Raw genomic sequence first — 13,474 nt, 5'->3', positions numbered from 1 at the left:
CTATCACTTGTTTTTTTGTTGCTGGTCACACTTGTTGCCTTTCCCTTTTCCCAGTCTGTTCCTTCCCCGCTAGCTGACCGTGCTACATGTGATCAGGGCTAAAGACAAGGAAGAGTTCAAATGCAATGTCATCCCTCACTCCTGATGAATAAATGTCTTGTTAGAGAAAGAAGTTATGACCTAAAGTATCAGTTCCTTACCTGGACCTACAATTTCTCAGTTGTAAAAAAAGAAGCCAAGCAGTCCAGGTTTTCAGGGTTCCTCATTGTCTCAGTCTCTCTGATAATCTCATTCGGACTTGCGTTAGCGAGCAAGAGTTTTGAGACTTTGTCTAGTGACTCCTTTTATTATTTTATTACAATTTCTCCAGAGAAGGAAACTTCACAAAGAATTAAGTCACAGAGATCCAGCTGCTGGAGAACTTCATGTGAGGTGTAAGCCACAAGCAATAGGAGAGGATAAATGTGGGTTCCAGCTTTTTTTTAGGTACCTGTTACAGAGGAGAGGCAGCACCAGTAGTTGAATGCCATGCTTTCTGCCAAAGGTAGCAAATCTGTATTTCAGAAATAATTACTATGACTGCAGAGGCTTGTCCTAGCTAGCCTAAAGCTTCCTGTTCCTTACAGTGTCAGCTGAATTTTGTGCTCTCTGATAAAACGTATGCTTTCACTCAAGCTGTCGCCAAAGGATGAGATGGTGAATAGCTTGAGCTTCTCTTCCAGAGCCATCTGAATAGTGATTTGTTTGCAGACTTGCAAAGTAGTCCTAAATACTCTTAGCAAAAAGTTGTGGCACTTTGTGATGGATGCCTGTTTGTTTCTTAATCTCTTATGGACAAGTGAAAGCATATATCCCAGGGAGCTGTAGAGGTGCTGCTCCTGCAGGCCCTGCAGCTGCCTCCCTGGCAGCTTTTGCTAAGAGTAAGAATTGCAGCCCATCTAGCACAGGGGAGAATCCCTGCTGCGGGCAAGGTGAGGTGCTGCTTGGGAAAATGCAGGCCTTGGATTTCATAGAATCACAGAGTGGTTTGGGTGGGAAGGGAGCTCTAAAGGCCATGTAGTCCCACCTCCCTGCCACAGGCGGGGACATCTTCAACCACATCAGGTTGCTCAGAGCCCTGTCCAACCTGACCTTGAATGTTCCTAGGGATGGGGCACCAACCACCTCTCTGGGCAACCTGTGCCAGTGCCTCACCACCCTCGGTGTAATAAGTCTTCCTTGTATCTAGTCTGAATCTCCCCTCTTGTAGTTTAAAACAGTGAGCCCTTGTCCCATTGCTACAGGCCCTGCTAAAAAGTTTGACCCCATCTTTCTTGTAGTTCCCCTTCAAGTACTGAAAGGCCACAATAAGATATTTTCCTCTGAGGAATGAGAATTGAGGTGATTACCAAATAATCTAATCTGTAAGTTTGTCAGCTGTAAATTAACAGCTTTTAAGAAGTCCTTGCAGTATCCAAACAGACTTCAGTTTAAGTTTTGCTAAGAAGCAGGTTTGGTGGTTTGGGCTTTTTTCCAGTAAGATGAGGAGTAAAGGTTCTTTAAAACAGGTTCATATATGTTTGTGTGATCCATGCACACTTGTATGGGTCTGTAGAGTGGGATTCAATTGGTGCCAGTGTACCTAGGTACAAAATCATCACCTAATCTGGGGTTTGATATCGCTCCTCCAAAATACTTTTTGTCTGAGTCTTGAGCCTCGGAACACTTTTCACTCCAAGTGCAAAGCGTTGTCTCACAAAGTTCAAGGTCCTGGTATTTGGCATGACACCTAGAAAATGCAGCGGTTAGACTTTTTTGTTGAAGGTGTGAAGAAGGGAGAAAACTTTAGAAATCTAATTTATGTAAGACCTCTGAAAAGTGGTGTTGGCACTTAAAATGTTGAGTGTGGTTGGGAATGTTGTGTATTCATACTGTGCAGGTATGAATACCTTGTAGAATAAATATTTTGAAAAGCCCAAGTAGTAACTGAGATCATTAAGAGCTTAATTAAAACTAGAATTCTTGTCTCTTGCCTGATACACTTGTGTTGGGCTTTCTTTGGAAGGAGAAAGTATATTTACATCTGCAGCTTTCTTACAAAATACTTGATCTAACTACTTTGTTGATACCAAGTATAAGCAGACATTAACATTTGTTAAGATAACATTCTGAACTATTAAAGCTTGTTTCCAAGACTTACGGTGACTTTGGAGAGTTTATAATTCTGGACTTGATATATTGGGAAAGCTTGTTACTGGGAGGGCTTGGAGGAATCACCTTTTTATTACTGTTACGCTCTAGGCGTTAATAAACTTCATAAAGCAGTATCTGGCTTAGGAGTTCATTTTAGAAGTTATCTTCTGCATTAAGAGGTTAAGTTTGAAAGACAATATAATAAATCTGTCTTGAGAAACATGGGATCTCATGATCAAGTAGTTCTGTGTAAGAAAGACTAGACAAAGTGCTACAAAGGTCTCTGTCCCAAAGTGAATTTCAGAACTTTAAAAGCTTTCAGGTTTAGTTATTTTTGTGTTTTCCTGCTGTTGTTTAGTTTTCTTCTATTGCATTGTTACTTTTTAAAAAACATTTTAGGGCTGTTTATTGGGCCTTACTATAAGCTGTAAACATACCTGAAGGATAAAAATTTTTCTCTGGGTTTCTGTGATGGCGCTGGTGTGCTAACTATAGGTATGCTACAGGTTGTGTTCTTTGTACTAATGTGCCATAAATCATGAGGCTGTGTTCTTCCTTTCTTTGTGAATTTGAAAGTTGTTAATTCAGGGGAGGATAGCAGATAGTTTTCTCTCTGCCTAGTCAGCCACATTCTTTACTTAACACTGGAATTTCTAAAAATTTAGGCATAATTATAAGGTTTATATCCTTTTCTGGCTAGTAAAGCGTTTGTAAGAGCTCCACCTTGCTTTAGTTGTTTGAAATGGATTAGTGTGGGGGGTATTCAGGTACGCTTTCAAACCCTTGGAGAAAGTGCTGTAGCTCAGGCAGAGAACCTTGCTTTCTTCAGGATTATGGGCTGGCCAGAGAGTGGGCTGAGGGCAGCCCTCAGGAGAGGGACTTAGGGGTGCTGGTTGATGAGAAGCTCAGAATGACCCGGCACTGCGCTCAGCCCAGCAAGCCTACCGCACCCTGGGCTGCAGGCAGAGCAGCGTGGCCAGCAGGGCGAGGGAGGGGGCTCTGCCCCTCTGCTCTGCTCCCATGACACCCCCCTGCAGCGCTGCGTCCGGCTCTGGGGTCCCCAGCACAGGAGAGACACCAAGCTGCTGGAGTGGGGCCAGAGGAGGCCAGGGAGATGCTCAGGGGCTGGAGCAGCTCTGCTGTGGGGGCAGGCTGGGAGAGCTGGGGTGGCTCAGCCTGGGGAGGAGAAGGCTGCGGGGAGACCTTAGAGCACCTGCCAGTGCCTAAAGGGGCCAGCAAGAAAGCTGGGGAGGGGCTTTGGGCAAGGGCAGGTGGCGATGGCACACGGGGGAATGGCTTTACATGAGAGAGGGGAGATGGAGATGAGAGATGAGGCAGAAATTCTTCCCTGTGAGGGCGGCGAGGCGCTGGCCCAGGCTGCCCAGAGCAGCTGTGGGTGCCCCATCCCTGGCAGGGCTCAAGGCCAGGCTGGACGGGGCTGGGGGCAGCCTGGGCTGGGGGGAGAGGGATGGTCTTTAAGGTGCCTTCCCACCCAACCCATTCTGTGACTACTGACCCTGGGAGGGGTGCAGGTGAAAGCAGCCATCCAGATGGCTCCCAGTGCTCATCAGAAAATTTGAATGTGGCCTGAATTCTGCTGTGTTAATTCAGGTGTTGATAGCTGAAGTGTAAGTACACTGCTAAAGGAAACAGTTGCTGCTGCGAGAGCCTGTACCACAAAGGTGGGCAGCTTGAGGATACAAGACTCGAATAGGAATTTGTGCACGTTTGCTTTTTTTCCTGAGTTGAAAATACGTAGTGCTGTTAAAGGATATTTGCAAAGCAATTACTAAGAAATGAATTACAAAATGTGCTTATTTATATGCTGCTTACAGTTTGTGTTTGATGGTGATTGGACGTGCAGGTTGATTGTCAGGCTCCTAGCACTGCAGCATTGCCCCTCTCTTGCCCTACATTCTGCTTCCTACCACCCGGCATCCTCACTGAGCTGAATGGTGTCTTTGTTTGGAAAGAATGCAAACAAAATTTGTGCTGTCTGAAAAGGGCTAGCTCATCATTTGTAGCTCTGAAATGGACTGGAAAATAACTTTTTTTTTTCACTCCCTCCCTCTTGTACTGATAGCATTCTGTCTTTTACTTTTCAGGAATAGTTAGTTTGTGATTTAGCAACAGAAGAATAATCTTTACAAAACCTTGGCAGGGGCTTGACAAGGTGTAAAGTGATATATAACTTCAGATGCAGTGATTATGGATTTCAAACGTGCTGTTCTGCTGATACAAGTCGTGGGTATTCATTAATGTCTTTGATCTGAGAGCAATGGAAACGCAAAACCATTGAGTTCTGTATTCGCCAAGACATTCAGATATTTAAACTTACACAAATAAAACTGGAATGCTTGGTCGGGAGCTGTTGACAATAACCTTTGCTGATGTAGGGATGGAAGAGCTTGACTTTGCTGGCCTGATGGCAACTCTGACCTTCTAGCTTCTGAAACTCTGCTTAGTCTGTGTGCTTACAGTGACTAGGCAGAAGTGACTTTCAGTATTTGTGTAAGGGCAGATCTTGTCTGAACATACCATGAGATCAACTAATGGTTGTACTTGTTATGCCTTGATACTCCAAGACCAGTAACCTAAAGAATCCATAAATAGCTTCTGTCTTTTTTTAAAAGTTGTGGCTTCAGGTTTTGGTCAGACCTGGGCTCATATATTGCTGTAACCAGCTGGTAAAACACTTGAAATTGGCAGGAAACCCAGAAGTGAGCCAGAAGCTTGCCTGTAAGGAGACTTCATTGTTAAACTGTGTGAGCTATAGTGAAGAGTGACAAACATTTCCAAATTTTTATTTGAAAGTATGGAATTAAACATTAAGTGTTTAATAGACTGACGGTATACTTTCAGGTTTTTCAGTGAATTCCAGTTTGCCCTGTTGAAGTTGATGAGTATCTTATCAACACTTGAGGGAGTAATTTCATGCTGATCTTTAATTCATCAGTTCTGTCATTATCCTCCTGTGATGGTAATATGTCTGTTCTGCATGCCATTCAATTTTTATACCCGTTACCCTCTTCAACTCTTTCTTGAACTTAATGTTACTGGAAACTCCCCGTACCTGTAATCTGCTCTCTCTGAAGCCTTTGTGTTTCTGTCAGTGTAATGTCACCAGCAACTTCTTTAGAAAGACCTGGAGCTGAATGGTCATTATAGCGATGCAGAACTCTAGCTTTTCCAGTCTGTTAAAACTACTTTAAAAGTATTTAGAGGCAAATAGTCATTTCTATTTATAACAGTCTTTCTGTTACGAAGGCTGAACTAGTATTATATTGTAATTGGAATGGAAGCTGAGTAGAACATGGAATTAGAGATTTATTTTATCCCCAAATACTAGAGTTGGCTAAATCCCTCTCAGTGTAGAGAAGAGTTAATTTCCTTGGCTGGGTTAATAGCTTCCTTTATCTTAACGCGTAAAAAGTGTCTGTCAAACATCCTGCTTTATCTGGGCAGAACCTAAAAGTGTTGCTCTATAAAATACTTAAGATCTTTTGGCAGTTGCTGTGTTCATTTGTGTGATAGCGTTGCTGTGGAGCACTATATCATAGTAAACAACTTGGATAAATGCTACAAAATGTAGGGATCATTAAGTGTATGTGGGACAACTTTGTATGTTGGCTCTTAATCATTCAGTGCGTTTATTTTTCAAGCCACATACCTATGATAATAGCTATATTGATTCATAGATTTATCTTGAATGAAGCACTGCTTTGGCGAACTGGAAACAAATGGGGCACTGACCTGAAACTGAGTTCTGAAGGCCCTAAGCTGACATCCTTGTGGGATGGCGATGAAGAATTAGTGGACAGCCTTAGCCTTTAGTCACTATACTGCTTTAAATCCTTAGAAATGGGGAATTTTGCCCCTTTACACTCCAGTTCACATTGATGAAATAGTTGGTAACGGCAGGAGGCTCTGTGAGGAGAGGCATTTGGTATTCATTTTCCTTTTTGGCCACGTATGTGGTACGTATCCATGTAGCAAGTCTGTCCCTGTTCCTGCCCCTGCATGACACAGGCTTGTGGGGAGGGGGATTCTTTCCCCTCCATCTAAAGTTGTCTAGCCTTTCCCAGAGAGGCTCTGGTATCCTGACTTCTCTGTGAAAAGATTTTACTTATTTAATATTTCAACAATAAAATGCAGTAGTATGGGCCGTGTGTTGAGCTAAAAGGAGTTTAAAGCAGACTTCCCATGCAGACTTCTTACATAATAGTGTGTTTCATAAATTCTGTTTAATCTTACTTGGTATGAAATGACCTTGTAGATTTAGGAGGGAAGTTTGTGATTGCAGTTGCTGCCTTTTTAAAAGTCTAAATATAAACAGGTTTTTGGAAAGCATGAAAAATGATCAGCAGTGTTTCTCTGATTTGAATTGAAAGTCAGAACTCTGGCATCTAATTACTGTCAGAGCATTTTGAGAAGATGGCTTGTAGTGTTCCTGCTCCTCTGTGCTAGTAATTCCTGCAGGCGGTTTTGGGAAGAGAAGGTTGAAACAAGACATGATCCTTGAGTCTCTTTTACTGTGGAGGAGCTGCGGGAGGAGGTCCTCATCCTGCCTTGTCTTGCATGGCATCTGCCTCTGAGCCCATCTCTTCTGGGGAAGAGTGGTTAGTGTGTACGACAGGGGTCCTCAAACTACGGCCTGCGGGCCAAATACGGCCCCCCAGGGTCCTCAATCCATCTCCCGGTATTTACAGAACCCCCCCGCCGGGGGCTGGGGGGGGAAACCACGCAGCTGCAGATGACTGCCTGCCACTTCATCCGCGTGCCGGCCCCCTGGTTAAAAAGTTTGAGGACCCCTGCACTGCACAAGAGGTTTCACCAAGGTCTTACACATCGGTGTTGGTATTTCCCTGCCTTGGATGAAAATTTCTCACTAGGTGCCTGCAGGATGGTATTTGCTTATTCTCAGGTTGCCTCTCCATCAGATCATAATTACTCTGTGAAAGTGAAATGATAATCTCTCAGCCTGTGGTTTTTCTTCTTGGTCATCTGAAAACAGCTGCTCATTCACAGAAGAAATTCTTAGGCAACAGACATGCAATGGTGCATTTTGTACTGCTGACACCCATCCCTTGTTTTTATTCTGTCTTCAAGATTTTCAGTTTATTTTAATCATCCTTTGTACAGTGCCTCTCGCTTTTGTAAGCAGTAGACTTCAAATAGAACAACTTGCCACACCAGAATTAATAATGAAAATACTAAATACTGGTTTTGGTATTGATCTCAGCTGATGATCTGTCTTCAGTTTGATAGTTTGTTCTTCCCGAAGTCTTCTCAGGACAGCTGTCCTTCATCTCCTCAGTCCCTGCAAGTCTTATCATTAAATTCCTTGCAATAGCATTTCAGCATTGCCACCTGTTACCATGCAGATTTTTGTATTGGCTGGTATTGAAAGTAAAAACCTTGCTCGTGCTCTGTCAAGATGGTCTCTGCTTACTCCGAGTTTTGAGAGCGTCAGCTATGTGCGTCTTTCAAGTCCTGACTTTGCTTGTACCGCATCAAGGGCTGGAGTCAGGGCTGGACTGGGACAAAGAGACCTTTGCTGATAACTTGCCTTTTATTGCTAATTAAAAGCTTCATGTTTCTTCAATAACGTAAGCAGAAGGGTTTAAGCTTGAGGTTGACTGTCTGTAAACCATGCACATGTGTGTTGAGCTCAAGACAATTTAGGGCTTCTACTTGTTACATTGGTGTAAAAAGCAAGAGGACTATTTTTAATAGATGGGAGTGTTGTCACCTCTTCCTGGTGTAGGCTTTCGCACAGACTCCTTTGAGTTATATACTCAAACTTGAAAATTTCTTACTTTTGGAAGTTCTCCAGAAAAATTTTTGCAAAATATTGGTATTTTTTCTTTCCTAAAAATAAGCAAGAAACCTAGAAGCTTTTATAAGCCATATCATCTTAACAGTGCCACCTGATGGTGTCCATTGACTGACTGTACACCCTCTGGGGCCCTGCTGGTGTTGGTCGGCATGCTCCTCTTGCATTCCAGCTTACTCAGATGTCCTTGGTTTACCGGACAATTTGTTAAAAGAATAAAAAAAAAAAAAAGCTGCTGTTGTGTCTGCAGCCTTTCTAAGATGATGTGGATTTTTTTTTTTTAAATAAATCCTAATTATTTATTTATGTGTCTGTTTATTTTAGGGATAGACTTCAAGATCAAAACTGTTGAATTACAAGGAAAGAAGATCAAGCTACAGATATGGTGAGTAATACACCCAAGAAGCCATGGGGTGGCATCCTTCTGGATGGCTTCTTTCGGAAGCAGGTTTTCATTACAAGAATTTACTCTTTCTGAGATTACCTTCAGGTATCCAATTTTGTAACGATGTGGTATATTTTCAGTAGTGGTAAAGCTCCATGTGTATTCTCCTAAACTATTTATAAGAAATAGGGAAGGGATCTGTGTGTTGTGTTTAGAACCATTGTTACTGGCTGCTCCTTTGGACAGACTGCTTGCAAATCACTTTTGGGAGGACAGGATCCTCGCAGTCCGTGATTTAGTGGGAAGTGTTTTAAAACTGGATTTTTATTTTTATTTTTTTAATTAGGAGTTGCCTCGATTCTGTGACTATAAGTTGACTAGTAACCTTGGTTTGTGTCAGCAAGAAAGTGTAATCCACATCTGCACTTTTTTATTATTTTATATATAGTTTCTATTTTTCTGTGGTAAACTGGAGAGTTTTTCAGCTGGCTGAAAACGTGGCTGCTTTTCTGTAGGAAAGTAACATGAGGCAAAACTTAAACTTTTTCCTTTTAGTTTGCTTTGCATGTCTAACTAGAGATTTTTCTTCTGTTTTAATAGCTCTGTAACAATTCAGATCGGGAAAGCTAATGGCTTTTCATAGCCTGTATGTTTGTTTAGACTCCCTCCTCCACCAGGTACCCATATTACTGGTGCATTTTTCCAGCTTTACTGAAAGGTCAGAACTTGTAATTTTTTAGAACTTGAATTTTCCCATCTTGTCCTCAACTAATAAAAATATTTTATGGCTTGATAACATTGACATTTGTAGACACAGATGGATGGGTACTAGTTAGGGGAAGGCACAGGTCTTCCTCTCTGGGCAGTCATTTCAATACTGTAGGACCAGCTGAATGATTATCCTTTCTAACAAATGTGTTCTGAATCCATCTTGTTACCACCACTCTGAGCATGCACTTTGTCTCCTACTTGTTTCTCATTATTCCCAGTCCTGTAAGCACCTCCTTAGCAAAAGTTGGCCAACTTAGTTATTTTGTACCCTGCAAGGGAAAGAGTTATGAAGATGATTCTGTTGTATAAACTGCATAGCCAGTCGATAAGGGAAGCACTTGGATGATGAAGTATCTCAGTGGGCTGGAATGCTTCAGTGGGGAGCCACAAAGGGCAACTGTCTTCATAAGGGCAATGTTTTAGATGGAGCTCTCTGAGGAAGGATGGTATAGATCAACTGGGAACCGAAAGCAGAGCATTGAAAAGGAAGGAACTGAGAGCATTAGCTAAAGAGGCATTCAGGTGTAATGCAGCTTCATTGATTGACTTGCTGGGCAGCAAGTGAGTTCACCAGACTGTTAACATTTGGATTTTCAAACCAGATCAAACTAATTAATGTCTAACAATTGTTCTGTGTCTTTACCTCAGCAGGATGGGTGCTGTGAATTGGTGTGGGATGGAAAGGTAGAATAACACATTGGAATGACTTAAAGGGAGTGTTAGATTAAACTTAGGAAAAAGTCACCATTAAGTGTAAAAACTGAATATATGGAGAACTGAGGATGTTTAATGTGTACGTAGACAAAGCAGCAAGCTGTAATGAAGCTGTATGTTGTGGGTTTTAGTGGCTTAGAGAAATTAAGAGGGCTCTGGGTGAGCTGAGTTTTATGAAATTGCAGAGTTACACAGCTGTTGCCTGAGTCTGCTTCTTGTTCCTGCCAATTTAAAATTTCATGTTTAGATGTTGGAAAGCAGAAAATGAAGTTCCTATGGCATGCGCTTTTGATACACACACACCACCACCACCACCACCCCCCAAAAAAAAATCTAGCCTTTGTAGTTTCCAGATTTTCCTGTACAAGGAATTTTGCCCAACAGTGGTTTGGTGGCTAGAACAGTAGTGTCTTTTGAAGTTATTTTGTGCAATGCATCTATATTTAATCACTGCTTCCTGTATTTAAACTCGCCCTGTACTTCTAGGAGTTGTGTAACATTTCCAGAATTACACTTCACTCCCGCTGCAGCAGTTCAGTAAGCAAGGGATGCATTTAGTGGGACATTTCCCTTGTAAACCCGAGGCTGTTCTTGTAGCTTTTCTTGCATCCAGAGTACAGGTCATGCTTTTGTAACTGAAGTAAATGCACAGCAGCTAATGTAGCTGTATTAACAGTATGTGTCTTCCGAGTTATGGGTAGCATTTCCAGTGGGGGACATCTCCATACTTGATTAACCTGATCAGAAGATAACAGAAGACAGATGGTGAAGAGAGTACAGACTTTCAGTTAAGGACGGGAGATGAGACCCTTGGCATTTGTGTGCTTTCAGTTAGTGCTGCATTGCAGGCATGCTTGCAATTTATGGAGCATATCCACGCTCAGAATTTAGAGGAGGAATGGCCACTGTTTCATTTGTGGGTCTCCCCTCTATCCAAAAATGAATGTCCAGTGTGTGAGATTGTCTGTCAGTTTGCCCTGTGTCTTGTATGCACATGTGAGCTGCTGCTGGTCACTTACAGGGACTGGACACTGGGTGCAGTGACGTTGGCAAAATCCACGAGTGCAAGTCCAGCCATGGCTCTCCAAAGTGCCACCGTGTCTTTGTCCAGCCTTTTGTAATGCTGTTTTCTGGCTTCATAACGGTCCCTTTTATTGTTAGAAGCAAAGGCATTTTTGTCTTGTCATTGTTGCTGCTATCATTATTATTACTGGTGCTTATTCAGGTTGAAACCTCTTCCCCCTGCACGCCCCAGCCCCCACCTGGAAGTGACATTTAGCTGTTTGTGAAATGACAGGTGGTGACAGAAATGTGTACCATAGAGACCTTAGTATGTGTTAGCCATTTCCCAAATACGATGCAGTTTCTTACATAGTGTTGCTCAGTGTTTATGAAGGAGCTGTGTTCAGTGAGCCATCACTGGCAAAAGCGATGGCCAGACAAACCTGTCGCAGAATAAGGTTTCTACATCAGTGGGAGTGATTATTTGATTATGCAGCAGTTACTTACGTAGGTGAAGAGTGTATTTCTTTTCACATGCAAAAAGCAATAGAAATAAACTGTTCCTCAGTTTAAAATTACCATAGTGACTTGCCTCTTGCTGATCTGTATAATCCTTCATCACCCGCATATTAAATCTTTCTCATGCTATTGTCCCAGTATAGGAGTTGCTCTCTGGCTGGCTGCAAAGCTGTGTCGCAGTGTTTTACTGTGGCTAGTACTGGCTTTTGTACTCTTTGGGGGACAGGGGGAGGGAGGGGCGTGTGTGTACAGTCTCAATGGGCAGTTAGTTTTACAGAAAACAGAAAAAACCTGCACGTTCTAGTATAGCTCTGCTCCTATCTTACACAGTGGGGTAGCTACCCGCCTCTTTTCCGGGATATGGAAAATGAGTAGATGTGGCAGTATCTGTCATGCCTTGACTTCTAAAATAGATACATATATATATATATATATATATATATATATATATGAGTAAAGCAATAATTCAAAGGTCAGGTTGAGATAAACCTTGCCAGAGGTGAAAAGCAGCTTGATAGTTCATAGCAATTAAAAAGTGGGTTGCTGTTCGGCAAGGATCAAGCTGGAATTAAAGCATTTTCCTACTGCTCCAAATGTAAACGTGCCTGTTGCAAAATGGTGTTGAAATGGGGAGAGTGGAGGGTGGGACAAGGGAATGGAGAATGGTGGGACTGGGTAGCGAGTGGGACTATGTCTGTATTCAGGCAGCTTCTGGAGGATCCTCAGCTAGGCTGGGCAGAGCCTGGTGCGGTGCATGGGCTGCAAATGAGGAGGAGGATGGGACACGGCTCTTGAGACTGGTCTTCTGAAGGAATGAGCTTGTTCAGGGCAGATCCATCAGGAGGACTACTGGTATGTCAAATTCTGGGTGGAAGCACAAAGAAGAATAAGAGAATCTTCTTGGTTAGGTTATGGTACTAGTTATTTGTTCAGAAAAATTGTTGATGTGACAGCATATGATGCAATGCCATATGGAAAAATCCAGTGGTGGGTTAGTACAGGATTTGGGAGGAGAAATAATTACGAAGGGTGGGACTTGGAAGAGTTGACACTGATTAATATGTTGAAAAATATTAATGTTTGATATATGAGCAGTAATGCTTATAGTACAGAGAAGGGAGGGGAAATAAAAGATCCAAGATGAGAGATTACTGCTCCAGGAAGAGATGGCGTTACTGTTGCAAAAGCAATGAAATGTTTTAGAAGTACACAGCAGTAGAGCTAAAAATTCAGCTATGAAGTGTGTAATATACGCTCCAGGAACTCAGAATCACTTTGAAATAGAAACAAAAAGGCTTAGGCATCCTGTAATATGCTAAACTTATTAACATTAATGCAACAATTGAAAAATTAAATGTGATTTTTCTGATACTGTGGGTGTGATCATCTCCAGAGGGCAGGGAAGTAAGCGTCACGGTCTAATCTAGTACACAATTTTGATTAGCATGCTCCAGAAAGAAAGTGGCAAGTAGGATGATTAGAGGGATGTAATAACTATTTTAGGAAGAATGACTGGAAAGTTGAGGATTCTTCAGGATGTCAGAGAAGTGACCAAAGTGCATTTTTAAAATCATGAGTATACTGGAAAAGGTAGGTAGAGATTGATAGAACTCATTGCCTTTTCCAATACCAGAGTGTTTGTTCTAGCGTAAGTCTAGAAGGTGATGTGTAAAACACAAGGAAATTAAGTGAAGCTGTGAAACTCCTCATTGCAAGATGTTCTAATAGCTGCAGATATATGTGGGTTCGCAAGGGATTTCGTGAAGGAACAGTCTGTTTTGGACTGTGAAATACACAGATGTGATTTCTGGCTCCAGAAGTCCTTGAACTGCACAGAAGTGGAAGCTGCAAGAACTCTGGCCTGAGCAAGTGCATCTCTTACCATGCTTGGAGAATGTACAGAAGTCAGATCTAGGGGGGGTTTGTCCTGGTGAATTGAAGGGTGAAAGGAAATACTACTATCATCTAAAAAATACATAGTGATAGCAGACACAGAGGAGAGGGAAGGATGCTTTAAGCTCTAGGACAGTGGAAATTAAAGTTGCTGGAAATGCACCAGCAGGAGTGGGAGACTC

General features: G+C 42.3%; 1 protein-coding gene across 1 annotated transcript in view; it reads left to right on the top strand.

Moving 5' to 3' along the window:
- RAB10 (RAB10, member RAS oncogene family) overlaps positions 1 to 13,474 on the top strand; it is a 49,575-nt gene that overhangs the window by 18,607 nt on the left and 17,494 nt on the right. The window contains exon 2 of the mRNA XM_037391497.1: positions 8,333 to 8,393. Coding sequence (XP_037247394.1) covers positions 8,333 to 8,393 — 61 coding nt within the window. The remainder of the gene's footprint in view (positions 1 to 8,332; positions 8,394 to 13,474) is intronic.

Source organism: Falco rusticolus, chromosome 6 (assembly GCF_015220075.1).
Source record: "Falco rusticolus isolate bFalRus1 chromosome 6, bFalRus1.pri, whole genome shotgun sequence".
NCBI lineage: Eukaryota > Metazoa > Chordata > Aves > Falconiformes > Falconidae > Falco > Falco rusticolus.
Note: the sequence above shows the minus strand (reverse complement) of the source record. Positions and strands in the feature narration are given on the sequence as shown.